At 48.9% G+C, this 27917-nt stretch overlaps 2 protein-coding genes across 4 annotated transcripts; both read right to left on the reverse strand.

Annotated features, from left to right (window-relative positions):
• Window positions 1-135: 135 nt before the first annotated feature.
• Window positions 136-22812, reverse strand: LOC106499624 (interferon-induced very large GTPase 1-like). Of its 3 annotated transcripts, none has more exons than XM_067294484.1 (3): window positions 22787-22812; window positions 8250-8430; window positions 136-7967 (listed from the first exon to the last, which is right to left on the reverse strand). In XM_067294484.1, exon 3 carries the CDS (start codon window positions 7963-7965, stop codon window positions 646-648), a length of 7320 nt encoding a protein of 2439 aa, XP_067150585.1. In that variant the 5' UTR covers window positions 7966-7967; window positions 8250-8430; window positions 22787-22812; the 3' UTR covers window positions 136-645. The 3 variants fall into 3 exon arrangements, with proteins under 3 accessions (XP_067150585.1, XP_067150586.1, XP_067150588.1); XM_067294485.1 differs by lacking the exon at window positions 22787-22812 and adding an exon at window positions 10975-10995; XM_067294487.1 differs by lacking the exons at window positions 8250-8430; window positions 22787-22812 and adding an exon at window positions 10975-11341.
• LOC106499622 (exostosin-1-like) lies at window positions 22034-27917 on the reverse strand. Its single transcript, XM_067294633.1, has 8 exons — window positions 27765-27917; window positions 27398-27605; window positions 26513-26631; window positions 25910-26005; window positions 25515-25604; window positions 24708-24868; window positions 23866-24037; window positions 22034-22927 (listed from the first exon to the last, which is right to left on the reverse strand). Exons 1-8 carry the CDS (start codon window positions 27915-27917, stop codon window positions 22742-22744), a joined length of 1185 nt encoding a protein of 394 aa, XP_067150734.1. The 3' UTR covers window positions 22034-22741.

Here is a 27917-nt window from a genome sequence, read left to right on the forward strand (position 1 = left end):
CTGAGTAGGAATGGGTCATGGAAGCCTGGGTACATCTTAACGTGTGAAATACACCTAATAAACATGAGTTAAATCACTATCTAAGTCCACACAGGCTGCTGATATTAATTATTTTAGCAACTTCAAAGACAGATAGAAAGTCACTTGTTTATATATAAATGAACAATAATCCCCAAAAAACAAAATAGCACAGGTCCCCACAACTGTCAAACTGCTCTCAGATACCAGAGTTCTCTCTTTAAGTGAGACAAGTATTTGCTGCAGGGAAGCTATTTTTTGGCAGTGCCATTTTCTCATAACAGCTGATAAGACTGGTACTTTCTAATGTCATCTTTGTTCTTCATCTGGTACTTGATCTTGGTCATATGACTGCTTGATGCAGTAATGCTTTTCTTTTTGCTCTAATGCAAAACTGAGTTCAATGTTTATGGCAAGAAGGGAAGAAAGCTCTGACTTCATCAGAGGAAGCAATAGAACTGAGCAGGAATAAGGGGCAGGAGGAGCGGCCCTTATTTCACCCAAATCTTTGAGCAGTTAGTTTTCATGGCTTGAGGACATGATCATAATAATATTTTGTGGATATACTTGTATTACATTATTCTAAAATGCAGAGCACTTGCAGTTCTTCCCTCGTATCAACTTAGCCTAAAATTTGTCCAGTTCAGAGATTGCTTCCTGCTTTGTAATTCTCTTCCATGGATCAGGTATTTCTCCTTTGCCTTGAAATTTCCCATTGTGCAGTTGTTCTAGCTGTGTCCTGAAATGACACACAAACCATTTCCAGTATGCTTGCATAGATGGATCAGGTAGAATGTTCCAAGTAGAATAAGGATGCCCTGCATCCCGGTATTTCTTGTAAGGAATCCATGTGTTTTCACCAATCCTGAATAAACATTCACTTGCAACGCTACTAGAACAAATGTCAATAACTAGATTGTCTGTTTTATGCCACCTGTATCCCGTCAAAACTTTAGGACGATGGAAAACAAGCTGATGGTCTCCATCGTGCTTAGACATAGTGTTTGTGCAAACAGCCCCACAAAAGGGACACTGCTTCCAGCACCCTGCAAACTGCTCAGCCAGTATTGTGTGTGGCTGCCTTTCAAAAGAGCTCATATCAGCGTTAGCAAACCCTTGCTTAAGTTCATCTTGCAGGGGAGCCAATGCTTTTGTCATGGCATTATTCAGGAACTCTATGTCTGTTGTCTTCAGATGTTCAATGCCTTTCAGGTCCTTTCTGGGCAAGTTTAGCACCTCTCCAAGTGTGCTGCAGAATTCATCCAGCCAAAGAGAGATTTTGTCATTTTTGTCCTTTCTATCTTTGACAACTCTGGTTGCTGTAAAAACAGCTGACTGAATGTTTTCATAGTAATGAGTAAGAGAGTCATTTAAGAACATCTCCAGCCTCCTGTTCTTATCTAAACAGTACTCATCAACACGTTTCTTGATATACTCCTCAAAAAAATCTTCTGGGGAATGAAGGTAGTGCTTGAATTTCTCAAAATTTTCCTCTTGTGCCAGGTATTTCAATATGCAAACTTCCAGTTGAGATCTATTGCCACCAAAATCTGGGATTTTAGCCTTCATGTCTCGAGCTATGGTAAGAGCTGTCTTCTCATAGACTGCCTGGTAAAGAGCTGGGGAAATCTTATTGCACAAAAAATCAGCAAATGTTGTGACAGAAGTTGCTCCTTGACAGGAAATCTGGAAACATTTAAAGAAATCTTCTCTCTTGCTTTCTAGGTAGATGGCTGGATCATTTGCTATTTTGAATGCTGTATGCATGTCTTTAAACCTTTCTGCTGCCATTTTGCACAGATACAGTGATAAATCTATTTTGTAATCTTTATTAAAACTATATTTTGCATTGCTAGGGACAGAGTTTATACCTTTCTCTACTTCATTCAGTATTTCATGAATAAAACTTCGACTGTAATCCATTTTGTCCTTTTCTTTCTTATCAATGTTTGCCTTCACATGTGCCTTAATGTTTTCTGTAATGCGATTTATGTGGTTCACCTCAGCATCATCTAAATTGGTAGACCAGGAGAGCCAACTATTTTTCTTAATGACATGTTTCTTCAAGTCAACAGAAAATATGTGCTTTTTGGAAAATATCTTAATTCTTGCTGCTAGATTAGGCTCCTTAAAATGGTCTAGAAGGACATCTTCCACATCAACATCAATATTAACCTGTTCTGGAGGTGGAGCAGCAGAGGACACTTCAGTAACCCAGAGGACCCAGAGAGCATCAAAGTTCTTTCTCAATTCTTTTTCACTTAATTTCTGGCCTTTTATAGACAGAGCCAACTCCCTGCTCCTTTTCAGGAGCTCATTTTCATATTCTGACTTCCTTTCATCCAGTTTACCCTGGTTCTTCTTTAATTCAATAAGTTTCTCACATTTCCTTCTCGTTTCAACAAGAAGTGACTCTTTTAGTTCCTTCAGCTTCAATTCAGTGCTGGATTTCCACTGAACCAGGATCTCACGGTCTTTGTCTTCACTGAAATACTTTTCCAGGTCTTTCATGATGGTATCATTTTTTTCTTGCACTAGTTTTTCAAGGTGTTCTATGGTGACCTTCTGCAATTCCCCATTCTGAATTCGATTGTCCAGTTTCATTTGCAAATCCAGGATGTGACTTCTCAGCTGCCAGGTCCACTGGCTATATACTGTTTCCAGTTTCTTGTACGTGGCAATCTCCACTGAATTCTTGAAGCTAAAAACAAAATTTTCATTCAGCAAAGCATTCCACAGGTCACTAATACGAACTTTCAAGCTTGAGAGCCTTAAAATACTGCCCTGCACTTCCTTCTTGGCAGCTTGGAGAATTTTGCTCTTTAACTCCTGCACGTTTTGGCTGTAAGTGGGGTTGGGTGGCGCCATTGGTGGGTTTCCTTCCCAGAGGTGAGCAAAGTAATGAATGTGGGTGTTGACATCAAAGCGGATGACATCGCTGAAGCAGGTGACATCGCAGAATTCCTGCTGGGCGGCTGTCACTGTCATTTCATCCAGCTTCTCCTGCAGGCGTCTTTGTCCTTCCATGTTTTGTTCCTTTGCAGTTATTTCTCCAACGTTTTGGTGCACAAACAAGCAGCTTGGGGAGAGGTTGACTTGCTTCATCCTCAGAAAAGCCTGCACAGCTATCTGAAGGACATCTTGCATTTCTGAAGGATTTTCTCCAAAGATATTGATCAGAGTCATGTTGCCAATGCCAATGACGAAGGTGGCTAGCTCATTGTCATGATTAAGTGACTGTTTATTGGCCATCTCTATGGCACGAAGTCCTTCTGTGTCAACAATCAGCATGTAATCAAAGTTCACGTCCTGTTGGAGTTTCTCGTCCACCTTAAGCAGCTGCATGAACGCTCCCCGGGTGCACCTCCCCGCACTGACATTAAACTGAAGACCGAACATGGCGTTCAGCAGGGTTGACTTCCCTGTGCTCTGGATGCCAAGCACTGAAAGAACATACACTCTTTTGTCCCCTAGCTTCTCAATTAATTTGTCAAAGATTGCCCCAACCCATCGTAATGGTACGTAGGAAGCATCACCATCCATCAGTTCAATTGGATACCCTGAAACCATCAGATCGGCTGCAATTTCAGGTAGTTTGAAAAAACATTTATCTTTTGAGTTCATTGGTTCTAGAGCTTCATGAATCTGCCCTACCTCTCTCAAAATATGCTCAAGACCAATGGATGAATCATTGATTTCATTTGAGAGGACTTCTAACTTATTCATCAATAGAGTTTTCAGATCGTTTTTTTCATTGCTTTTCTTTATTGCCAGGATTTGATACCATAACTGATGATATTCTTTCTTAAGTTCATCAAGGCGATCAGAGGACAGGTCATCCATAAAGACCTTCATCCATTGCAGGAAGTATTTCTTGGTGTCTTCTGATTGTGACTGGAGAAAGCCAAGGACTGATTTCATCAGCTGATTGAGGGGGAATGCTCTGACTAATTGCTTTCTTCGTATTGCAGACTTCTCTGACTCAATTTGGCTCCGATGATGTTCTATGCTCTTGTTCCTCTTTTCCTGCAAGCGGGTGAGCTCTTTGTCCTTTTTACACCATGTGTACCATAGTTTTCCTTGAAGAGGCAGTAGCTGTGATTTGATCTCAGACAATTTCTCTTTTTTCAAGAGTTGCACCAAGGTTTTTGCTTTTGCTTTGGCTGTCACACACTCTTCTGCATCTTCATCAACAATGAATCCATGTTGGTGAGCTATGTCCTGACAGGCATCAAGACTTAAAAGGTTGTTTGACCCTGCTAGTCGATCTCTGATTGTTTTTATCAGCTCACCTATTAATTCTGCTTCATTTCTGTTCTTGATACCTATTTTTATGTTCTGGCTAGATTGGCCAGATGCAACATTCTCTTTTTCAGTGAAAAGACAAATCAAAGGCTTTTGAGACTGCCACAGGTCACGTAAAATTTTCATGCCTTTCTTGTCTCTCTGATCAGACTCAGATAAGAGAGCCACATTCACAGAAGATATCTCCTGTAAAAACTGCAGTTGTGGTTCATGGTCTCTTGCATCTCCATGCAGATTACAGAAAGCAACACAGCAGTCAAAAGTGTCATCAGCACTGCCACTGGGACAGTACCAAGAGATCTCCACAACACCTTTCATCAGAAGACAGTCTTTGGTGCTGCCTTTGCAGTGCCGATGGAAGAAAGTGTCATGTTTGTGTTTACTCAGCAGAGCATTCAGGATCTGCGACTTGGAAGAGGAAGGAGAACTCCCAATCCGTATGAAGGACACAATGGGTGTCTCTGCCTGATAAATCAGTTTGTTTTTGTGACTCTTAATTGTGGTCTGCTTTCCCAATTTTTCTGTCCCTTTCCAGCTCTTTTTAATTTGGCTGAGGGACCAGAGAGGGAACTCTATCTGTGAGGTGCATGGATTTGGTACCAGGAGGGGAAGCGCAAACTGGCAGAAAGCGAGCTTTGTTGAAAGGTACTGTCTCATGAAATCATTGGCACAGTGAAAAATCGCCATCTGGAGGTCCATGGGGTGTACATGACTCTCCCTGTTTGCAGACTCATTGGATCCTTCACCAAAATCAGTGAAAAAATCATCGAAGTTGTCAGAGGGTTCATGCTTATTTTCCTGAATTTTTGGTATATGTGTTACTTCTTGGTTACTTTTGTCTTTGCAAACTAGGTATCTCACCCGATAATCCACCGTTAATAGCTTTTGCAAGAAGTAAAATGGTAGTTCATTGTCCTTGGTGGGCTGACTGTCATGTAAAGATGTCTTGTATATTAGGTGGAAATCTTCTGTCCCCATTTTTCTTGGATAGTAACTTTCTAGTCCAAGGCGCCTGAGTAAATTGAGGAACTCCTGATTTGCAATTACTTCATTTATTTTGGATTCACTGCAAGATTTCTGCTCAGATTTTGATATAGATTGACTAGAAGGTTTTATTCCTTGAAAAGTGTCTTCCATGTCTTTGATTATATTGTGTTTTTTCAGATCATCGTATGTGTCATCCAAGCATCCATTGGTAAAGGAATGCAAGTCTCTTTCCAGCATCTCCCAGTCTTTGCATGCATTGTGCTTTTCAAGGAGAATTTTTATCTCTGTGGACCATGAATTCTTCATTTGATCTTTCATGACAACTAAACGGTCATGCTTCTGCTCAAGAGACAGCTCTTTATATTCGGGTGTTACAGTTAGACCCATCAGCAGCAGGAAGGCCTGAGCTCTGTAAACATCCTGGTCCTTCAGACTCAGATATTCTTTATGTGCCATTTGCATTTCCTTTATCATGAAATTAATTTCTGGACATCCAAGGAGGTACTGAAAAGTGCTGCTTTCCACTTGGTATCCTGTGCTGGTCGTAACTAAAAGCACTAACAGTTCTATGTCTTTCTGCATTCTGTCTCGGAGAAACTGGAGTAAGGAATAAACAGATAGGCTTATGGTCAGAGTGGCTTTTATCTTTGCTTCATGAATAGCAGCGGCAGAGGCTTCCGGTGCATAGGTGATTTCCTGAATGTACTCTTTCATTTGCAGCAGTGTCTTAGTGAGATCTTCAAACTCAGAAATATTGGGAGTTTCAGGAATTGTGTGCTCAGTGTGAAAGATCCATTGCATAATAAAAGAAGCCCTGGGAAAATCCTTAACAGAATACACATGAGGATCCAGCAGGCACCTCAGCAGAGATTTGATATACATGGTGTTTTCTGAAGATGACTTCTGGCAAGACAAAACGGTATTTACCAGAAACTCCTGCAATGCTTTGTCTGACAGGCACATATTGATCCAGACACTATGATTTTTTGTTTTTTCATTCAGATTCTGTTTGAAATCTATCAACATGAGCAATTTCTTTTCATCCACTGTGAACTCCCAGGCCTTCACTCCCCCTAAGAAAGCTCTGGCCTCTTCCACTGCACTGACTAGTTCCTCTCCAAACAACATGCTGACATTGTGATTAGTTAGAGCTTCATACACAGCCTGAAGGCTGCTACTCATTTGATGAACAGATTTAAAATCGTTGCTGTGGTTAGACAGGACTATATCCCACACTGGGAGCAGCTGAAAGCCTCGGTCAATAACACACCAAGTTGTGTTACTAGTTACTAGCCCAGATTTCCACTGAGCAAGGGAATCCACCTCTGATGGGCCTCCTGTTTTGGTCACAAATAGCTGAATTGTTGTCTGTGCATCTCTTCTGTCTCCTCCCTGAAATGTTGCCTCGAAACTGGATTTTGCAATATCAGAGCTCACTCCTGCACTGACACCAAAGCTGTTGTAGCTGGCCCCAATGTAGCAGTTCAGTGCTTCAGATGCTTGTCTCTTCATCTCTTCCCGCTGCTCAGCCCTGAATCCTTCTGTAGATGCTTTCCACCAGAATATTCCCCCAAAGTGTAGGGGGCCCTGGTTTACGTGGGACCCAAACCTGCTGAAGAAGCTCCCACACCTGCTTTTCAGCATGTTGAGCCTGTTTGCTTCCTGAGTGATGCTCAAAAGTTGCTCAATGTCTTGCAGCTCCCGCAGGGCCGCATCCGAGAGGCGAAGCTGATGCTTTTGGAAGTAGCAGGAGGCCAGAGGGATGTACTGGTACTTGGTGGTGCAAATGTATGCCTGCTCAGAGCATGACTGGTGGGTTTCCTCTGACTGTGAGGAGCTGTTGTAATCTACACCAACTTCAACATTAAACCCCCAGAACCCGGCTTTGGCAGCAACGCTGATGCTGAACCCCAGCTGCTCCATGGACTTGGTGAAAGTGGCTTCTGCTGCAGAGGATGAAAACTCTTTCTTCTCAAGCAGTGACCCTTGTTCTGGACCAGCGAGCTTGAATCCATCAGGAATGTTGATGAGCTGCTCTCGCTTTGCCAGCATGTCCACAAGGCTGTTGGTTCTGTAAATGCCCTGCAGGGCCAGTCCCCCTGATGCTCGCCTTAAGACTTCCTTATCGGAGACATTTTCACTCCTGCACACTGATTCCTCCTGCTGCTCCAGTTGCTTTTCTATCCTCTGCAACACCTCCACCAGTGTCTTCTCAGATAGTGTCCAGTACTCCTGGGGAATGTCCAAGGCTTTCCACAGCTCCTCTTTCTTTCTTATAAATTCCTTGGTGTGACTGCTGCTGTTCTGCAATTTTTTCAACTCCATCAGGGCTAACTTGGCTGCTTCTTGCCTCTCTTTTGTCATCTCCAAGTGCTTCTTCTGCAACTCCTCAACAGTTTTCTTCTTGTCTGTTATTTCCAGGAGTTGTTGGAGTGCCTTTTTTTCCCAGGGATACTGTACTTCACATTCCAGCTTAAGGTAATCTTCATATTGCAGATGTTTCAGAGCTTCTCTGGACTTAACCCCCAGTATCGCCGACAGTTTTGGGAGCCAGTATTCTGCATCCAGTCCTTCTCTCTCACAGCTTTCCACCAGTAATTTTTTAGCCAGATATCCCTTTTCAGCATCATCTGATCTGTCCTCCTGTGTATCCATGGCTGTGAAAGAGGAAAACATACTTTTGTCATGCAAACCTGATAATTCTCTCAGTTCAGTTGAATACTGAAGAGAATTTTTCAGTCCATAAAACTTCCATGTGTATTCAGCTTTCGTCCTACCCGCTACACTTTCTTACTGACCTTTTCCAACATAGGTATTGATCCTAGGTACTTGTTACTGTACTCTTTGACCTTTCAGAGCCTTTAATGTCAGCTTGTATTTTACACTCATTGTATATTTGAACAATACAATTAATGGATTTGGGATCTGATCCATCTCACCCTACAACAGATGCTCCTTTTGGTCAGATGATTGGCGCTCCAGACGATAAAGGGAAATTCCACTAAGACAGTACACTGTCACACGTCAGGCTCAGTTGACAAGGCAGGGTTGTAAAGATGAAGATAGGGAGCACCTCAAGGATTCAAGAATAAAAACACCAAGATGGAAAGTTACAAAATCCTAAAGGAGAAAAACAGGCAGTCAGGAGATGGCAACCCATGAACATCAAGGATTCATTCCAGGGAGCTGTGGAAGCCAACCCTTCTCTACCCACTCAATGACTGCCCAACCAGCAGAGACTCATCAGGGGCTTTTGGGGGTATGAGCAGACTATTGCTTAGCCTGGGAGCTAAACCCAGGTACCCATTGTGTACATTAGCCCGGGAGCTGCTTTGTATTTACAAAGTGTGGATCTCCTGCTTGCATAGTCTCTTTTGCATGCAGCAAAAGGTGCCCAAAAAGAGTGACCCAGGACAGGACTATAATGTTTGTATGCTGTAGCATTTTCAAGGGTAGGAAGACCAAGCCTCGCCATGAAGTCAAAGCTCAATCTGACTGTAATTTAAAAAGAATCCCCCAAAATAGGGATCATCCCAGAATACCAGACCACTTGCCGATCTCTGAAGTACTGGCCTCACTGCCACTGATTTGTGGCTGCTGACATGGGAGGGTGTGGGGTTCAGGCCTGCTTTCTCATGGGGAGAAGATGTGACAGGGTATGAAGGATGCAGGTAGGCTGGCCTGTGCGGCCGGGGCCTGGAGACCTAGGGAAAAGGCCTAGCTCCAGACATGAGGCCTTGGGTGCCCGAATCACCTTTCTGTGCCCCAGATTTTTCATAATGAGCCAGATGACCTGGGAACACACTGTCTCTTTTCCTAGCATTCCAGGTGCTGCTTTTAGAGCATGATCCTGGGAGTAGGAACTATGTACCCAGGGTCATGGTGGGAGAGTCTTGAGGGAGCTACAGGAGCATGAAGCCTGCTGGGACAGTTTTGGAGGAACATCTTGGGCCAGATGGGTGAAGGCTGTGCTAGTCAGTGTCTGTGCTCTCTGTTTGCAGGCTCATCTGGTTTCAAGACAAAGGCTGGATGTGGGAGAGCCTGAGGGAACGGTGTTGACAGTGCAGCAATATGTGCCCTGTCATACTACTGGACAGATCATGATCTGCCCTCTGTGAATGAAGCATTGCCAACTGCATCTACAGCCCCTGAAGAGAGGGAGAGAAACACCCACATGCATTTTGAAGTCCTGGGACAGTTTCATTAGAGAATGGATTATTAAAGAATGGAAAACTGAGAGGAGAATGCAGTAGCCACAGGAATTCCTGCTTTATCAAGACCAGTACTTATTTATTTCTTTAATAATAAGAAAGAAGCTGAGTCTAACTGTGTTAGTACATGGGAAGGACCACTAAGCATATTTATGGAATAAATCAGGATCTCTTCTTTTGTTGGTATAGTGACAAAAATCCTGGTATTATGGGTGGGACTGTAGTGTATGCTGAAGTATTTATGCAATTTGCCTGTAGAAAATAAGGCAAATGGTATAACTAGCAGCAGGTACAGTAGCTAAGTAGAGACCTAACATGGGAAACCTCCCACCCCATTTTAAACTTATCCAGTGTAGACATCTCCATGGGCACTAGTCACTCCAGTCTCCCTTCAAAGGCAATGGACAGGAATAGCCACCTCAAGGATGCTTTTCCTCAGCCCTACCCCAGAGGAACTGGACTCTGGAAGTGCTTGTGTCTTTGAAGGGCCCGTAACAGGAGACAGAGTAATTTGGGTGGAGATGTTTAGATTCTAAGAGAGGTGAATCCCACTATAACATTTTAAGGAAGAAATGCAAAAACTTCTAGGCTTGGGGAAAGAATGGGATGTCCCATGAATGCAGCACATTATCAAAGTATTGCCATATTTTCTAATGCACAGGTCTGGGAGGCAACACCATTCAAGCTGCCTGCACAGGTGTGGTGGAACGCAACTACCCCCCCCACACACACATACACACATCTCGAGCCCAAAGCGTAGCAGAGCGCAACTACCCCCCCCCCCATCTCAGGCCCAAAGTGTGGTGGAGCACAACTATCCCCCCTGCACAAAAACACCTTATCTGAGGCCCCAGCTGACTGCAAATAACTGATAGCGCCCAGGGCTGACCAGGAGGAACTAGGCAATGCTGGTTGCAACTGCTGAGGCCAGAAATGGGCATGAGATCAGCAAAACGGTGTATTTTCCCCAACACAGCATGAGATCAGCAAAAAGGTTTATCTCCACACCAAATATTTTATGACCATGAGTCAAACTCCGTGCCCATAAATAGCGCTGCAGCCTAGAGCCCACTGAGCTCTCCTGCACGGCAGTGGGCTGCACGGAGGTGAATCTCCCCTTGAGTTGGGACGCCTCTCAAGTTTACTCTCCTGGAATTAAGAGAACCTCTGACAAGAAACCGTTGGAGTGGTAAGAAACCGAGACTCGGGCACTAACAAATGTGCAGTAAGATTTGCTTGCTATGACTACACTGTATGGCCATCTTCAGTAAATCTGTTTTCAATAAACCCAGACATAATAATAAGAATAACCTACTAATAACTAATAACCTTCTTCCCCCCCCCCCTTCGCCCCCGCGACAACACCTGCTCAAATTCACCTTAACATTTTCCATTCCTGACCCCTGGTCCCTGAATTTCCCTGTTCAATCACTCTGTTACTAGAAGAACTTACATGTTGACTGTATCCAAAAACAGCTCCTTCAGGCTAGAAACAGGCCAACCAGCTATTGAAATGGCTGGCATGGTTCTGCTCAGTACTCCCATATCTGGATCTTGGTTCCGTCATGCTTCCATTCCCCACTTCTTTCTGAATATGCCTCCCCTTATCTCACCTTCTTGCCCTGCTCCTGGACCCAGCATGCAACCACTAATCCCACCATACCCCTTCCTAATGGACTACCCATTCCTGACTCCTATGAGGCCACTCTTCAGCTTCAGCTCCCAGCCTGCTCTCTCACCCACTCTTCAGGCACTGCACTCCCTCCAAGTCCGTCCCTGCTTCTTTGAGCTGTTCCACTCTGCTGCTGACCTACTTTGTTCTTGCCCCGAGCTCAGCCCCTACTTGCAGATACCTGCTACCTCCCCAGCCTTACTCGTGCTGTCTAGCAGTGGAGAGCTGCCTTCCAAACTCGACACCCTGCCCAGACTTCAGCAGTCAGCTCCTGGGCACAGTCCTGTTTTTAGAACAGCGCCAGGGCACAGGCATAACTCCACAGCCATCCATGCTGGGACACTGCCAGGCCCCTGGCACAGGTGGGCTTCAGGCCAGCACATCCACCCCAGGGCCCATCCCCAGGGAAGGGGCATCCCCAGTGCAGCTTGGATGAGCCCTGGCTGGTGGGGAGAGTCTTCCAGGCTGGCCATAGCCAGCCTGGCCAGGGGCTCGCAGCAGAGAAGGGGCTCCACAGTGGTTATTTTCCTGGAATAGACAGCAATTCTCTCTCCCTTCAGTCCTGGTGCCAGCTCTTGAACCCAGACTTTTCACCTTTGCTTACATCAGTCTGTCCCTGAAACCCTCCCTGGATCCCTTCTTCTTTCCAGCCTGCTCCTACATGCAACCCTCCTGCCTCAGTCATACCCTCCCAAATCTGCCCTCACACCACAGGCACCGTGAGCTTCTTCAACAGACTGACGAGGAAAAGCTGCTTCCTCCATCCCACACTCCAGAGCAGACACCCATTTGTCTCATGTGCTAAAATCCCTTCTCTCTTTCCCTGGCATCTCTCAGTTCGTCAAAAAAATGCATCAAATACAAAGCCGAGGACAAAAAGGACCCCCAGTCAGTCCTGCTTCCTCCCCCTCCCTGCCCCAGAGCACACAGGCAGAGAAAAATCATACCTTCCCTCTTCAGTGCTCTGCATCTCCGTGTGTGTTCGCAGCCCAGCTCACCCCCTTCTTTTTATATAGACACAAGTCATCTTGAAAGTAATGTCCCCTTCCTGTTTGCACAAAGGGGTGAAAAGGGTTTGTGCTTTCTGGGAAATCACATGTATTCACGGTGACCACTGAGTCAGCTTGTGAAAGGGAAACCTAGAAGCTGCAGCAAAGTGAAGAACAACATCCTGCCACTGCCAAGGGAGCCCTGCTAGATTTGCATTCCTGGGTCCCTAGCTTCTCCCCCATCTGTTTCCTGATTGTTTCTGTTGCTTCTGCACAATTGTGTCAGATATCAGCTGTACGAAACTGAATGCATGCTGATAAAGCTGCTGCCTGTGATCTCAGCGTTAAAGGGAGAGAGCAAAGAGCAGGGTTTGGACAGCTTTCAGGACTCTGTTGAAAATCTCTCTGACATGCATCTCTTCCCCTCAGTCCTCCTTCCCCCATCCTATTTCACTCAGTAGCATCCTCCTCGAGCCCACTTTTGGATCTTTCTGTCTGAAATTCTTACAGATATCATTCATTCTCATCAAAAATGTCTGCTTCCCTTTCATTGCATGCATTTTATATAAATTTTTCCTTTCCAGGTTTCACACCACAGCTGTTCAGCTGAACTGGGCAGCTCAGGGAGGTTCAGCTTGTGCAGCATGAGGTCTCTGCAGTGAGGTGTCCATCTGCCTCCGCGGGAGAGCGATTCCTGGTTGTCTGCCTTGGGGCGAGCTGATTCTTGCTCTAGGCTTGGTTGGGCACAGTGGGAGTTTGGAGATGGAGCCCAGGTTACACCCAGGTGTGCCTATCCAAGATCTGAGAGCTGAACATCATGCCCAGGTGCTCCAGTTCTTTCCACCTAGTTCCCATTCTGCAACAGCAGTCTCCTGTCATTCCTTTTCATCTCTCCTCTCCTGCACTGCATCGTTTCCCATTCCAGCTTCCTCCTACTTGCCACAATCACTTTTGCCACCATTTTCTGCCTGCTCTGCTCTTCATCCCCTCTCCCTTCACTTCCAACCTTTGACCCTCTAATCACTCTCCAGTCTTGTCCCAAAATGAAAGAACAGAGAGTCAGGAGATGGCAATTTAGCATCATCTAGGATCATTTCTAAAGAATAATGGAGGTCAACCTTTCCCCTCCTGACTGATGATGGCCCAGCCACCAAAGACTCATCAGGGGCCTCACTTGGGGTACTAAGCTGACTAATGCTGAGCCAGAGAGCTCATTAGTCCTAGCTATCTATTGTGTGCAGTAGCAAATAAATAATTGCTTTTAAGGTAAAAGCTTGCAAAGTCTCTATTCACATGGCAAAAGGTGCCTGAACAGAGTGAGCCAGAGACCAAGGGATACAAAAGTCCCAATCTGCACACTGAGACTGATCCCCCGAAAAGGGAGTTCATCTCCATTAAATGTTGACATCTGCTGTGCAGATGTTTATATCCAGCAAGAGCTGCTCATCACAACTCCCTTCATGATCAGTGGAGAGGGGTAGACACACACTCCATCTCCCCTAGAGTAGTATCTCAGAGAGGCAAGGACTGTCCATGTCTCTCCCCTGCCTGCATGGGGGTCTGGGGTGACCAGCTCACCAACAGAAGGTCAAAGCTAGCATGAAGAAACTCCAGCCTTGGCTGCAGAGCACATTGCAGAGGGCTACAGCAGCGTCCTGCTCTCTGGTTCTTGCCTTGCACTGGTGTGTCATGAGGACTTGTCAGGGTTGCAAGACTCAATCTGCAGATAGACAAGGGAGGAGCAGGAAGCTGCTTGTGGGTTAGGTATGTGGGAGATGAAGGCTGAGGCCGGGGCAGGTGGAAGTGGCATGATCTCAGCACAGGAGTCCCTGGGTCGGAAGGGTTGTCTGTAGAGGAGAACAGTGCTTTGTGTTCAAGTAAGTCTGCTGATGATGCCCAGCTTGTGGGTAGTACTTCAAAATTTCAGGCCTTTGTCACAGATATTGGAAGTTTGCTGGAAGCATCCATCTTGCTGGATCTTGCAGGGACCTCTGCCAAAGGCCTCTCCTCTTAGCATCCTCCATGGAAAATGTTTGGAAGCAGGCTGAGCCTGTTCTTGACCTTCAGTGCTAAATTAGCGTTGAACTGGAGTAAACAGTGACTTGAAATATCAAACAGTTCTTCCAGTCAGGAAGGAGAAAGTGTGACAATTAAACACTGAGATAGCGATACAACTAAAACCAAAATACAAATACTCTTTTGGAACGGCTGAATTAGCTACTGAGTCTGAAATGAAAAGTGAAAGGAGCCTGAGAGCCAGTTTCAGTCACAGCCTGGTTTAGCCCTCTCAAAGAAAGACTCCGATTTCTGAGAAACAGAGCAAAGCTGAGCCAGGAATGGGTGAAAAGAAGAAAAAAATCAAAGTGATTTTTAAATCTGTTCTGAATTTGCATAAAGAGGATGAGCTTGAGAGAGCTGAGAGCAGTGCAGGGATTGCTTTTTGTCTATCCCCGAGGCATGATGGCCCCTGAGGACACAGCTGCAAACACAGTGCCAGCCCTGATAGTCAGTTACTGGGGGGAAGAAAAGGCTCATCAACATCATGGAGGGGGCACTGAAAGCTTTCCTGTAAATGTGCAGACTGCCAGATAGAGGGGGCGTCTATCACCTCCTCTTTATTTGGCCAGTACTTTTCAATCTTTAGGTGCTTTATTCTGTTAAAGAACTTCTTTTTTGATCGTATGTTTTGACATGGTTACGACATGGTGCGGAGTCCAAGGTCAGCACATGCTGCCGCTTCGGCATTTAATTTGGCTTTTATCTATTCCTTCAGCACGTTATCGGTATCATTAATCAGTCATAAGGAAACTCAAGTCTCTTTCCAGGTCTGCCCACTTCTGGTTTTCCACATGTTCCACATAAGACAGATGTTTCTTCTTCTCCTTTTTGTCTGTGTTCATTTTACAGATTGCTCATCTTGTTCATGACAAGAAAAAAACAAACAAAATGGTCTTTAGTTGACCATTCATAAAGAATAATTATTAATGAAGCTTGTAATAAGTTCTGGTCTGCTTGCAGAAAAGGCAGGAAAGTTGCATGCATTTGAATAACACAGTCACTTCTTGGTCCCTGTCCCAAAATTACCCTTGTATTTTCTTTCTGGCTAATGGGTAGGGGTCGCCTGACAGCCTGATAAAAAGAAATAAGTAATCAGTGAAAAAAAGAAATCAGTTACTGATAATGGCTGCTCAGTGGCTATGTTTGTCTGCAGCTGTTTTGTATTTCATAAAAAAAACAGTGAAAATTTTAATAGAAGAACACATAAAAACTGGAGTAAACAGTGACTTGAAATATCAAACAGTTCTTCCAGTCAGGAAGGTGCTTTGGAGGAAGCATGACAATTAAACACTGAGACAGTGATGCAAATAAAACCAAAATACAAATACTCTGTTGGAATGGCTAAACATAGGAAAAGGGTGGGCTCCCTTAATAAAGAAGGGGATAGGGTGTTTGGATTAAAGGGTTATAAGACTGTACAGAAATACCCTAAACACAGTCAGTGAATGGTTTTTTTAACCCTAAAGAGAATTAATTGTCATTCTTCCCCAATCCCTTGAATTGTGAAATCTCCTGTTTCACCCATCCCCGTGGACATTTGGAGTGCAAGGCACCTGAGACAGATTGACTCAAAATAGCCTCATAGCCAAGTTGTAAGCAGGAGACCAAGAAAGATGTTCAAGGGTGCTAGATACACAGCAGCTGGCACAGAGAGCAAGCTGCTGTTAGCACTGGAACAAGAAACGGCACCAGGGCTCAGAGCGCATATCTTACAAGGCTGGGCCTAAATCCAAATATGTTAACCAGGATTTATCAGCAGCTCCCTACTGTGTCTCGGGGATTTTCTGATAATAATAGATTCTCTTATGAAACCGTCAGAAGCTTGACCCAGTAGAAGAGTTGTGAACAAAGTGGTGTCACCTTTCCTGATCACCTTCCCTGGGCACTCCTGGCACCATCTGGCCACATTCAAACCATCAAAGACTCTCTCCTCCCAACCAGGGCCCAACCAAACTGTCCTGGGGATGCCCTGCTACCCGGGCTACCCCCTGCCTCTACCTGGGGATGGGTTGGGGCCAGACACATTGGCCTGTGCCCCCTCATGCTAGCGGCTGTGCTGGCAAGTCAACAGAGAGGACGTGGAGTTGGTCTGAGCCCAAACTGCAGCAGAGATGATCTGCTCCCAGCAGAGATGACCTGGCTCTGTGTCTCGTAGCGTGGACACAGCCAGTCTCTCCCTTCAGCCCAGCCACCAGCCAGTGCACTGAGGTTCCTGGCCCTCATGTCGGTCTGCAGGATGTTTTAGTCTCCTTAGTCTGCTCCAGTATCCAGCCCTTCATCTCACTCCTGCACCTCGGCTGCTCCTCTGCTTCTGCCAGTCTGCCCAGGCACCTTTCCCACTTCCATTGCTGCCTTCTCCTTGGAGTTTGGGGGTGCTTAACTGCAAGAACTTAAGGACCAGTTGATGAGAAGCTGTAAAACATGAGGGAAGCTGTTCAACCTGTATGAAATCAGGAAGCCCTGGCTGTTGTGAACTGATGTGGAGCCTGATGAGCAATGGCCGTGCACCAAGGAGCTGGGCAAATATTTCTTCACTACTACATATATGTGGGTGTCCAAGGTTCACTACAGCCTTTTTGGATCCATTGTGTTCATGCAGGGACAAAGTCTGTCTTCATTGCCACCACTCTCAGTAAGATCCACTGAGAAGATGCAACTCCATCAGTCAAGCAGGTCGAGGCTGCCTTTCCAGGCTCTTGCGGTGCAGCATCTTATTGAAAAGAGCAGAATGGAAGTTCCCATTGTACCCCCATGCTGCAGGGAGTCTAAAAGAATATTTGGCAGATCTTAAGTCTGATGAACAAAACTGATGGCACAGCAAGTGTTTTCTTGCTGCTAGCTCTTGTAGTTCCTGAATCTGGACTGTGTTATAGTAACACTTGACAGTGGCCAACATTAATACTACAGGCCAAGGCTGTCCTGAAGAAACAGAGACACCAAGGAGGCTTCATCTCACTTCTCTGTAGTCATGTAAATTTCAGGTGACTAAGGCCAGTGAGTTCTTCAAAATGCTCTACAGAGAAAGACCTCTTTTACCCTAGAGGGACCTAGATGCCTAACATGAACTCATGGACTAATTTTAAACTACCTAAAAATGACTCTGAGAGCCAATGTCGTTTGGGATCTCTATGAGTCTGTCATTGTCAATGGCCAAATAGTAGCATCTGTCATGGGAACATCACATGCCTATTGCTGAGACTAGGTGCTACAGCCCACCTTAGCAAACTGCCCTGTCTTTCTGCAGAGCCGGTACCAACTTTATTTTGCAAGGCAACTTTTTTAGAATCACAGAGTGATTCTAAACAATAGGGCTAGATAGATCTTGAGAGGTCATTAAAACCTTGAGATGTCATGTAAAGCTTTTCTGAGCGTGATCAGTTATTATCTCTGCCCATAAGCACCTCCAGAAATGGATATTTAATTCCTTATCAGACAATCTAACTATCTGAGTGCTTCCTAGTCTTGTTGAAAAAGTTGCCCTACCTTGGGTTTCCCTTATTATAATCTAATCCACAGAGGACACAGAGAAGAATTCAATTTATTTCACTTTAGAGCTAACTCTTACATCATTGAAGATCTCTATCATGTTTCTTTTCTTCAGCTTTTCCCCACAGGCTGTACTTTCCTGGATCTCTGGCCACTCTCCCTCATCTCCTCTGGACAGTTTGTCCACATGTTCTAAAACTGCAATGTCCAGCACTATTGTCGTGGAAATGAATGGAATACAGTTTAGGTTCAGGTCAGAGCAGAAGCAGTTTATTACCGTAGCTCAAGGGGAGAGCACAGAGGAGCAGAGTGACAGCTCCTGGCGATACGAACTCCCTCACCTGCGAGAGATCCGGCAAGGAGTCGGGGGCCTGGCAGAGTACGTGGAAGCAGCCCCCGACCTGCTCTGCCCTCCGCACCCCGACCAAAACCGGCCAGGGCAGGGCGTACGTATTCTGTTTTGTTACTGGCTTCACAGCCGGTAGCTGCTTGAGCTGAGCACAGTCAAGATAAGGAAATACTTCTGGGGAATAAAGGAGTCCCACCCAGTCGTCCGACCCGTGGGTCCAACAGATTCCCGTCAGCGGCCTCTTGGCACAGTTCCCAGGGAGTTTGGAGTGCACATCCTTCATGAAATCTACACTGTTTAACCTCTCATGAACCTGGAGTGTCCCTCTATGCCGGTGTCTGCCTCTCCCTTTCCTGCCTGGCAGTCAGACTAACTGTGTGTGAAAGAAAGTGAAATCTTTTCAAACTACGAAGGAAGCGGTCCTTCAGTTTAAATCACACGGTAAATTGCACACAGTGCTTTTTAGCTTAAGTTTTGTGAACCATAAATCCACTCTGCTTTGCAGGGGGTTTAGGACCAGCAGAAACCTCTCCAGCACCAGTTTGCTGGGACACTGAGTAACCCTGGCCTTTACCCACGCCAGAGACAGTGGCAGGAGCACAGCACCCAGCAAGCACACAGGCGACTCAGCACACACAGCAGCATCTGTGCTTTTCTTCCCAGCTGCTAGACAAAGATCACCCTCTGCCTCTCACTTTACATGCTCTGGTACATCCCTCGCCTGGGTGGCATCACGCATGCTACCATTGAGGGCAACCATGAAGGATGCTTCAGCCTCTAGGATCCAGCAACAGGCAGGGCCCCGTGAGCACTGAGCTGCCTGCCTTGGGGCACTACCCACTCCTCCAGCACTGCAGCATCCTCACAGACCCTTTCTGCCTCATCCCCAGCCCATAAGCAGCCCTCAGTAGGGGCACAGCATGGCACACACCAGCCCTGCTGGGATGGCTTCCCCTGCCACCGGCCCTCCCGCATCCAGCACGCTCTGCAGCCCATCTCCCAGCCCCTGTAGGTGTCTGCAGCCCCTGCAGGGTCCTGAATGTTCTGAGTCGAGGCAAAACTGGAGGGCCAGGGTATGAACCTCCAGCAAGACAATCTGTAGAGGGGAAACAGCCAAGGCAGGGGAGAAACACCCTTGTCTGAGCTAGGAGAGAAAGGAACCAGGTACGAGCGCACCACCCACGCTGGTCAGTCGCAGCAGACAGCACATCTTGTTCCAGGGCGGGAGAGGCAGCTGAAAGGCCTGAAGGACTCTGCTCAGACCTGACCTTTTTCTGTGGGTAGGAGGAGGAAGCTCAACCACACACAAGCCCCAGGTAGCACAGCCTGGAGGGTATGTTGAAGTTGCCCTGCCAGAGCTAGGAGGGCATCTCCCTGTTGAAGAGGGGACATGTCTTAGCTGGACACCCAGCGATGGAGCAGGAGACGTTCCAAGGGTAGAGGCAGCAACAGTGTGAACTGGCAGGTGGCACGTGCTGATGTAGGGATGGGATGGGATGTGAGGGAAGGGAATGGGATGGAGGGAGCCAAGCCCCTCTTGCCTTCCAGGCAAGTCCATTCCCATAGAGGGATGCTGTAGGGAATGTGCACATCCCTCCGTAATGCACGTTGCTGCGTGCCAAATCTTGCTCTGCACTGTGCACTAGGTGGCATCCAATGCTCAGGACATGGATAGGAGATTTGGTAACTGCAGGAATAGGAAAGGGAAAAAGAAATAGCTCCAGTTTCCACACTCTGACCAAGTCTGCGTCCACTTCATCCCTTCAGCACCTTGGCCTGATTCTGTGGCACTAATCTAACACCCTCAGCTTAGGGAGTCTCCAGGGCTGTTTCCCTTTGATCCACAGGACCCAGAGCCTCTGGAGGTGACTGAAATCCTCAGCACCTTGAAACAGGTGCTCGGCACCAGGGTTTGGGGCCATTGAAAGTGCGTATTCTTGGGATGAGTTGCTATTCATATACTATCCATGGCTTGATACTGGTGCCTCCTGCTCTGTGCTAGAGGATGCTCTGTTGCAGGGCAGTCTTGGAGCACAAACTGGATCATTCCAGTGAAATTGAACCAAAAGAGGGTCTCCAGCCATGCAGCCAGACCAGAGCTAAGTTGAACTACCTACAAATATGTATAGCTCAGATGTCAGGTCCCCAGCACTGCTCTACAGACGTGCTTTTATTGCACCACGCTCCCTGCTGCTGTAGACATTGCCTATGGTCATCCTGCTGCTGTAGCTATAATGTTACCACCTCTGTGCATTGGTGGACCAGTCATCAACACTTTCAGATATGGTTCAGGCCTTATTCAGTGCTGGCCTTGCCATGGGCTATTCCTGTCACAGCTTTGACTCCTCTGAAACAGGCTCAGAGGGGCAGTTTCCTTGCTGGCCTCCCTCTGGATGCAGGATCTGGAACCCCCCGGCATGGAATTCTTCCCCTGTTTCCGAGTGTTACAGATGTATTGGAGTCTCTCTGCCTGCCCAGGGCAGGGAAGAGAAGGCAGTTGAGCTCTGACATCCAGGAAAGCCATGCTGCAATAGTTGTACCTGCTCACAGTGCAGTGAAATCACAGACCAATCCACTCTGGAAAGACCATGGACAGAAATCAGAGCACAGGCTTCCATAAAAAGTGCCAGTTCAGTTTAATTCAACAAATCCTGATACAAAATGTGCATTTACAGCTATTTGAATGGGGATTTTGTATTTTACAGATGGTTCTTTATAAAATGTATACAGCTGGGTGTGGGCAGGTGCCTGGGGTCTGGTGGAGGGTGTGCGTGGGGGAAAGAGAGAGGAAGATCTCCCTCTGCCTTCCTGCACCCGCACGTAGCGTGGTACTTGGAGCCAACACAGGCAGGAGGTGTGGCAGCTGGCGTTGTGGGGAGAAAGGAAAGGGTTAAAAAGAGTTAAAAACCCTCCCTGGCATTGCCAGATCCTGCCAGGGAATCCAGCGGCGTGCTGGGGGCAAAGGCAGGAGGGGAAGAGCTTGGCTCCCCTTTGTCCTGCCCCGAAAGGTTGAAGGCAGGTTCATCTCCGGTCTGTCCTGTAACTAGAGGAAGATGTGCAGCCCCCAGCCCATAATCCCAGGCAGGAACAGCCGGACTGGCCTTAAGACCCCTGCCTGCTTCTCTGGACCAGCTTTTCGGACCAGCTTGTGCATTGGCTGCTGTCCCACTCAAGTGGAGGGAGAGAGGAGGGCAGCATGGAGGTTTGGCCACGTGAGTCCTCCCACCCCAGATAAGTGACATGCTTGTTATCAGAGGGATGCCAGCAATTTCTTTGCTGCCTGAGTTACATCCGAATTCCTGTTTTCTGGCAAAATGGGGATAGCTTAAATCATATGAGAGGCCAATCCTCCCTTGCCCCCTATAACAAGGGGCCGGTGGTGACCCACTGGTTATTGTGGCAAGACTCCCGGCTCCAGCCTGCAACACCTCCGCTGTTGTTTCTCTTATTAACTCCAGGGCTGAGAAAACAGAGACCACCCAAATGCTCTCCTCTGTTGTTTGGTGATGGCAGGGCTTCCCCTGCAAGGGGGCAAAAGAAATAATAGCTTAAAGAAAGCATGCAAGGTCTGAAGGGTCTCATACTTGCTGCACTGAGGACAATGACCTTTCTCGAGCCCTGGGCATCTCTCGCTGCAGTGTGCCACAACCTGCAGAGGTGGCTTGTGCCTCACTCGCCATGCTCCATCCGGCCCCCACATTGGACATCAGCCTCTACCAGACCCTGTCCCTCCTCCTTCAGCAATGCCCTGCTCCACTTTGCAGTGCTGCTTCCCATAGTGAGATATAGATCTGTCTTTTTCCTGACTGAGGGGCATCTTCCCCAAGACACAGAGGCAATTAATGGAGAGGGCTGGGTTCCGAGTGGTTTCAGGCTCTGCAGGACGGCCTAGTGTTGAGACATGGGGGCAAGCTCACATGGAGACCCATAAAATGGCTCAGATTCTCTTACTCTACAGACCTGCTGCAGTGCTGAGTCCTGGCTGTGGGATATTGGGGAGCGCAAATGCGCTCAGAAAAGGAAGAAAACAAAGGATGGAAAGATCTGGAAACTCGGCAGAGGCTGGAGCTGGCTTGTCTGCAGTCTGATTCAGGTTCTCTCTGCTAACCTACCATGACCAGGTATGACGGTGGACCACCCCACATATCCACCCCTAGAGCTGCAAAGGCCTTTGCTGTCACACCAGCAAATGCTGGTGAGTAGTGTCAGAAGCTCTGATCCCCCCCACAGCTTTCTGTTCCCCAGCTCTAACTTCTGACAGAGGCAAAGGAATGAAGCAGAAAGGCTTGAACTTCTCTCAGGTCTGCCCAGGGTCTGTCCCAGGCAAGGAGCCAGGCTCTGTCCACTCTGTGATGACTGCAGATGGGGAAATGTTATGCATGAAGCAATGGAAGGAAAAGGCCTTTTGATCTGAGAGTGGAACAAGCAAGGGACTGTCCCAGGCTGCCTGCCTCTCTGCTTGCAGATCGTGATTTTTAGGCACCATGCTTGGCTTTGACTCACGGTTGCAGAGAACAAAGGGGAGACAAACTGCAGAGCAAGCAGTATCTGGAGTCCATGCTCCAGCAGCTCTTCCCTGCCAGGCTGCCCTGGGCTGTACCCCCAGCCCAGGTACTTCCCCAGAGGGAGAAGTCCCTTTCTGACCCCAGCCCCAGCGTCAGGTGTCCTAGAGCCTCTCAATGTCCCGGTACTTCTTGCGTAGGATGGAGACCTGGTCTTTGAAGAGGACGGGATCCAGGCGCATCTGGGAGTGGACGAGGGGCATGAAGCCAAACCAGTTTGTGAAAGAGTTCATACAGGCCTGGCGCTGGACAAAGTGCTCCGGGTCAGCCCAGCGGGACATCTTGGATCCCTACAAAGAGATGGGGCAAAAGCACTATGAGCAGGAGTGTCTGGCTCCCTGTCTCTTCAGGCGCAGCAGCTTCACAAGAGCAGGACCTCTCCCCATCCAAAACAATGAGGACAGGCAATGAGAAGCTTGTTCCAGTGAAAAAGGGTTGAGCTGCAATGACAAGCCAGTGAGCATGGGATGACTTTACCCTGGATGCACAACTGCCTCCAGATCCAGTGCTTGTCTGTAAAGGGAATTGGCTCAGGATAGATGGAGACATGAGATGTCCCATCTCAAAAAATGGGTCTCTGATGTTTGGATATCCAGCCAGAAGGCCCAGGGCCTGTTTCATAGATACACAGCTGTGCTCAGCACCCTTCATAGTCAGACCCAGCAGAACCTTAGCTTGAATCCCGGCTTTGGGGACATAACCCTGTGCGGAGCTATTCGCTGGACTGCACACTGTGATGTGGAGCAGCTGCCACAAGAGGTCAGGCCCCGGCAGAGAAAAGCAAAGAGAAGCTGGAAGCAGACTGATGCCCACTGTGTCCCACACATATCCAGCCCTCAGCCCTCCCTGGGGCAGGGACAGCCATTCACCCCTCTCCAGGAAAGGAGAGTGTCAGGCCCAACCCTTGGGACACAGTCAGGGATGGTGACCATGACATGCTCCTCCTTCATTTCTAGATCTCATCTCTCCTCCGCTGGCTGCCCCAGGGTGGCAGGGAACAGAGCAAAGAACAGGTACAGGGTGTCCAATTGTCCCAAGGGGACCTGGGGTCCCAAGGGGCTGGGATAGGGGGGGGTGAGGAGAAAGCTTTTGGCTCAGCTCTGTGTTTGCACAGAGAGGGGTGGAAGAAGGCACTGGGATCCACATGCATTGAACACTGAGACCTAGATGTAGCAGGGACCCGGTGTCCCCTGCTATCGGCTCCTCCAGGCTAAGAAAGGGAGCAAACCTGCTGCATCATGGTCTCTTTGTACTGCTTCTTCTGGGTGACTTTGATGGGAGGAAGTTTGGTGACAGCGGAGACCAGGAAGTTCATCAGAATGTCCTCGCAGTTGGAGATCTGGTCCACCATGCTGCGGAGGCTGGCTGGCAGGTAGAAGGTGTACAAGTAGTGATAGTACCTACCAAGAAAGAGCTCAGAGAGTGTCAGCAGTCTGAAGGGACCCCTCTGAGTCCCTCCTGGGCATCCCCAGGCCTGGGACAGCACTGCTTCTTCTCAGGAGGGACCTGTGACCAGAGATGCTCTGAGATCCCCCAGTCTAACATGTCAGTCATACAAGCCTCTAAGGAAGTGGAGGTGAAACATGGGGGTCAAGTCAGGTGCAGGCCTTCTGAGGCACTGAGGAAGATGGGATGCAGATCCCAAGGATGCACTTCAGATTTATAGGATAGATTGACCCAACCCACGTCCACCCATTGCCTAGCTGCCCTACTGAGCAGGACTATCTCTGTTGCCCCTATAAAATATATGACTATCTTTATAGGGAGATGAATGGGTCTTCACATCAGTAGGACTTTTGTAAAGACCAGGACTAAATACAGCAGGAGATTAAAGGACCAAGCTCCCCCTCATACCAGAGACAAGCATGTTCAGGGATGCACATCCCAGCTAACACCCACTCTCTGCCCAGGGACCACATGCACTTGACCATGGCCATGTTTTGCAGGATGCTCTCAGCATCCCAGGCAGCCATGTGAGAGGTTTGAGTCTTGCCTGTTGCTCACAGCTCAGCACCAATTCTCTGTGCCCCAGCCCAGCTCTCCCAGCCTGCACCCTCCAGCCCAGCTCACCTGTGGTAGAAGGCTGCTCCCGTCAGCACCATGGAGTACTCGTTAGTCCATTTGGAGGTGTATCCCCACCTGCCTTTGCTGCTGTCCCAGTAGTGACTCCGGGCTGGGTAGCCCACAATACGCTCAGGAAAGCTGCACCACACCATGAAGGCAAAGTCAACCTGGAGACCCCCGAAGTGGAGCCATGGAGGGGAAGAACAGGAAGGGCACAAGGGTTAGGCTGATGTAGCTCTCTCCTATCCCTCTGCAACCACCCTGGACCAATACTCCAGCTGGAAAGTTGCCTGCATCCATAGGGAAGAGACTCTAAAGCTTTATGCCCTCTAAATCTCTCTCCAGCCCCCAGTCAGCAAGCCACACCACCTGCAGAGACCTGGCTCTTCTCCTGGAGAAACCATGACCTGGGTGGTGGCCCCTGTGAACATAGCCTGTCTTGGCCCCACATAGGGGAGATGGGTTGCTCGGGCACCAAAAGCCCCTGGCAGGTTTCACCAGTGTCCCAGTCCTTTGGGCTGCAGAGCACTTCCCAGGCTCCTGCTGGGGCAGGGAGCAGAAACATCTCCATCCTGGCCACGCCGCTCTCAGTCAGCGCCGGTTTCAGACAGCAGCAACTCATGGGCAGGATGTAGTGGCAACAGGAGTGAGCTCCTGGGTCCCTTTGTGCCTCCAGAACGTGGCCCCACCGGTGGGGCGAGTCGGATGCAGTGTGCCCATACGCTCCTCTTCCAACCAAGCCTTTCCTCCAACAGCACCACCAAGACCCCTCTGCCACGGCCCAGCTCCCCCCCACACCCTGGCCTGAAATACCTCATTAGTGGATAATACAGTGTCCTCATCCAAACTCAGCACGGCATCTGTCCGGATGAGGTCATAGGGGAAGAAACGGCTGCTCGTGGTCTAGGGGGTAAAGCAGGAAGGTAAACCCTGCTTGGCAAGGCCATTCCCCAGCCCTGCAGCCCACCAGCACCTGCCCTTGGCCCCCAAACCTTACTCCCCTCCCTGCCAGGGTAACAGCGCTTCCAAACTCTCCCCATCCACGGACAATGTACCTGCATCCTGCAAACACCCCAGACCCCATCCCAGCTCCCAGAGACGCTCCTGCTCCAGCTGGGCTTGTGCTACACCCCTGCTCAGGGCCAGCCTCGCATGGCAAGCGGTACGAGGGACCCTCCCCAGCCCCGCGCGACCCCCCCCCTTTTTACTTTGTGCTCCCCTTCCACGACGCTGAGCGGCACGGTGGTGGAGGGCCACGTGCTCCTGGGAGGCAACGGCTTGTCGCAGTTCCACAGCACCACGATCTGCAGCGGAGACACCGGGGGGGGGGGGGGGGGGAGGCAGCGGGTGACACAGGGGCAGGGCTGCTTCCAGGAGGCACGTCAGCCTGCAGGTGCAGGAGAGCTCCCCGGTGCACAGCTAGGGCTGAGCCACAGCCCACCCCCCCCCACCCCATCCAGCCCTGCGTGTGCTCTCCCTAAGCGCACTGTGGGCACAGCGTAATGTCTGCGAGAGCATCCTGGCGGCTCTGGACCTGGCCGCATGGGCAGCGGGGAGCTGTAACCCTGCAATTTCCATCCCACACAGAGAGGGGGGGGGCTGAGCCCCAGCCTTGACAGCCAGTGCCTCCCCACAAAGATCCTCCTTCCAGTGCTTTTTCCTCCTCCAACCATTCCGCGGTGAGCACCAGGAACAGCAGAAAGGCCTTGCTGAAAAGTCCTATGATGAAGGGAATCAGGAGGAGGCATGCGGCACTGCAACCCATCCCTCCTTGCACCCTCCCCGTGCACCCGCTGCATGCAGGCACATGCCTGGGTGCAATACTTGGACAGGGCGACAGCAAGGATGAGTTTGATGATGGGCTGGGACTGGGAGAACAGCGGGGACACTGCTTGGATGACAGCGGTGAACTCCTTGTCCGGGCTTCGACCTGCAACAGGTGAGACAGGGCCCAGAGTCATGCCACGGGCACGCACATGGGCTTTGAGCTGCTCGCTCATGCTCGGTGCGCACGCAGATGCCTGCACGGATGTGTGTGCTCCTGCCCACCCAGTGCCAGGGAAGCTTCTCAGGGCAGCTGGGACACAGTCCTCTTTCTTCGTGTCAGGGGGCAGCCAGCATGTGGGATTGGGACGTTGCTCCTGAGGGATGTTCCCGGAAGATGGAGTCAGCACACTCACCCACCCGCATTCCCGGGGCTGAGGAGGGAGGGAAGCTGCACAGGTTGTTTCCTAAGCTGCAAAAGCGCCCGTTCATTTTGGAAAGCAAGGCAGGCTGCTGCCACAACAGAAGTCACCGGGCCAGAGATTTGGGGGGGCAGCAGTGGAGGTGAACTGTTGTGCTTTGATTGGCCTGACCGGCTCCCCATCCCAGGGGATGGCCCTGTCCTGCCTCCCTGCCAGTTCTCCTGTCCCAGGCCTCTCTGGAGCAAGTCTGTCTGCCGTAGCCTGCAGTGCCAAAGCACGAGGGGAAGCACCAAAACCCTTCCACCTTCGGGCTTGCAGGGTCCGTCTCTCCTACTGACCCAGCCAGCGGCAGCCCCTTCCCTGCCATCAGACCCCAGCGAGGCTGGCCGTGGCCAGGCTGGGAAACTCTCCCCTCCCAAACAGGGCCCAGCTTGCCCTGGGGACGGCCCTGCCCTGGGTTAACTCTGCCATTAGGGTCAGGAGGTGGGTCTCAGCCCAGCTTGTGCTCACCAAGGGCCAAGTAGTAGAAGGGGAAGTCAGCCAGGCTGGTGGAGAACTGGGGGAGCGCATAGAGCCCGCCTGGCTGGGCATTCCACATCACATAGTTCCTGGTGATATGGGAGTTTATCCTGTCCTGGATAATCTGGAATAAAAATAAAAAAATAAAAATAAATAAGGGACAAGGAGAAATCAGAGGTGGCGATTGCAGATTCCCCCCCTATTGCATTGGAGAGGAATGCTGGTGGTGGGCTATCGCTGCCAAAACAGGGGTGCAGGCACTCGCGCTCATTGCTGTTGTCCAGGTTAGAGTTAAACCAGGTCTATTCACTAACTAATCCTTGGTTGCTCACGCTAGCAGTGCCACAACCTCTCAAACAGGAGGGATCATGAAGCCGTGTTCCACCTCCAGCAAGCCCAGCAGCCCTGTTTGCACAAGGCACTTTGCCGAGAAACCTCCTCGTAGCTCTCTGGTCTTAGGGTTTTTCCATCCAAGGGAGGCAGGCAGTCCCTGTCGCTGGGGTGTTGTCAT

The sequence above is a fragment of the Apteryx mantelli genome, chromosome 3 (assembly GCF_036417845.1).
Source record: "Apteryx mantelli isolate bAptMan1 chromosome 3, bAptMan1.hap1, whole genome shotgun sequence".
NCBI lineage: Eukaryota > Metazoa > Chordata > Aves > Apterygiformes > Apterygidae > Apteryx > Apteryx mantelli.

Coding starts and splice junctions, on each gene's coding strand:
- LOC106499622 (XM_067294633.1), bottom strand. CDS start 27,917: ATGACAACACCCCAGCGACAGGGACTGCCTGCCTCCCTTGGATGGAAA. Junction 27,606..27,764: donor ACGGCTTCATGATCCCTCCT/GTTTGAGAGGTT, acceptor CCAATGCAATAG/GGGGGGAATCTGCAATCGCC. Junction 24,869..25,514: donor CTGTATTATCCACTAATGAG/GTATTTCAGGCC, acceptor GGGGGTCTCCAG/GTTGACTTTGCCTTCATGGT.
- LOC106499624 (XM_067294484.1), bottom strand. CDS start 7,965: ATGGATACACAGGAGGACAGATCAGATGATGCTGAAAAGGGATATCTG.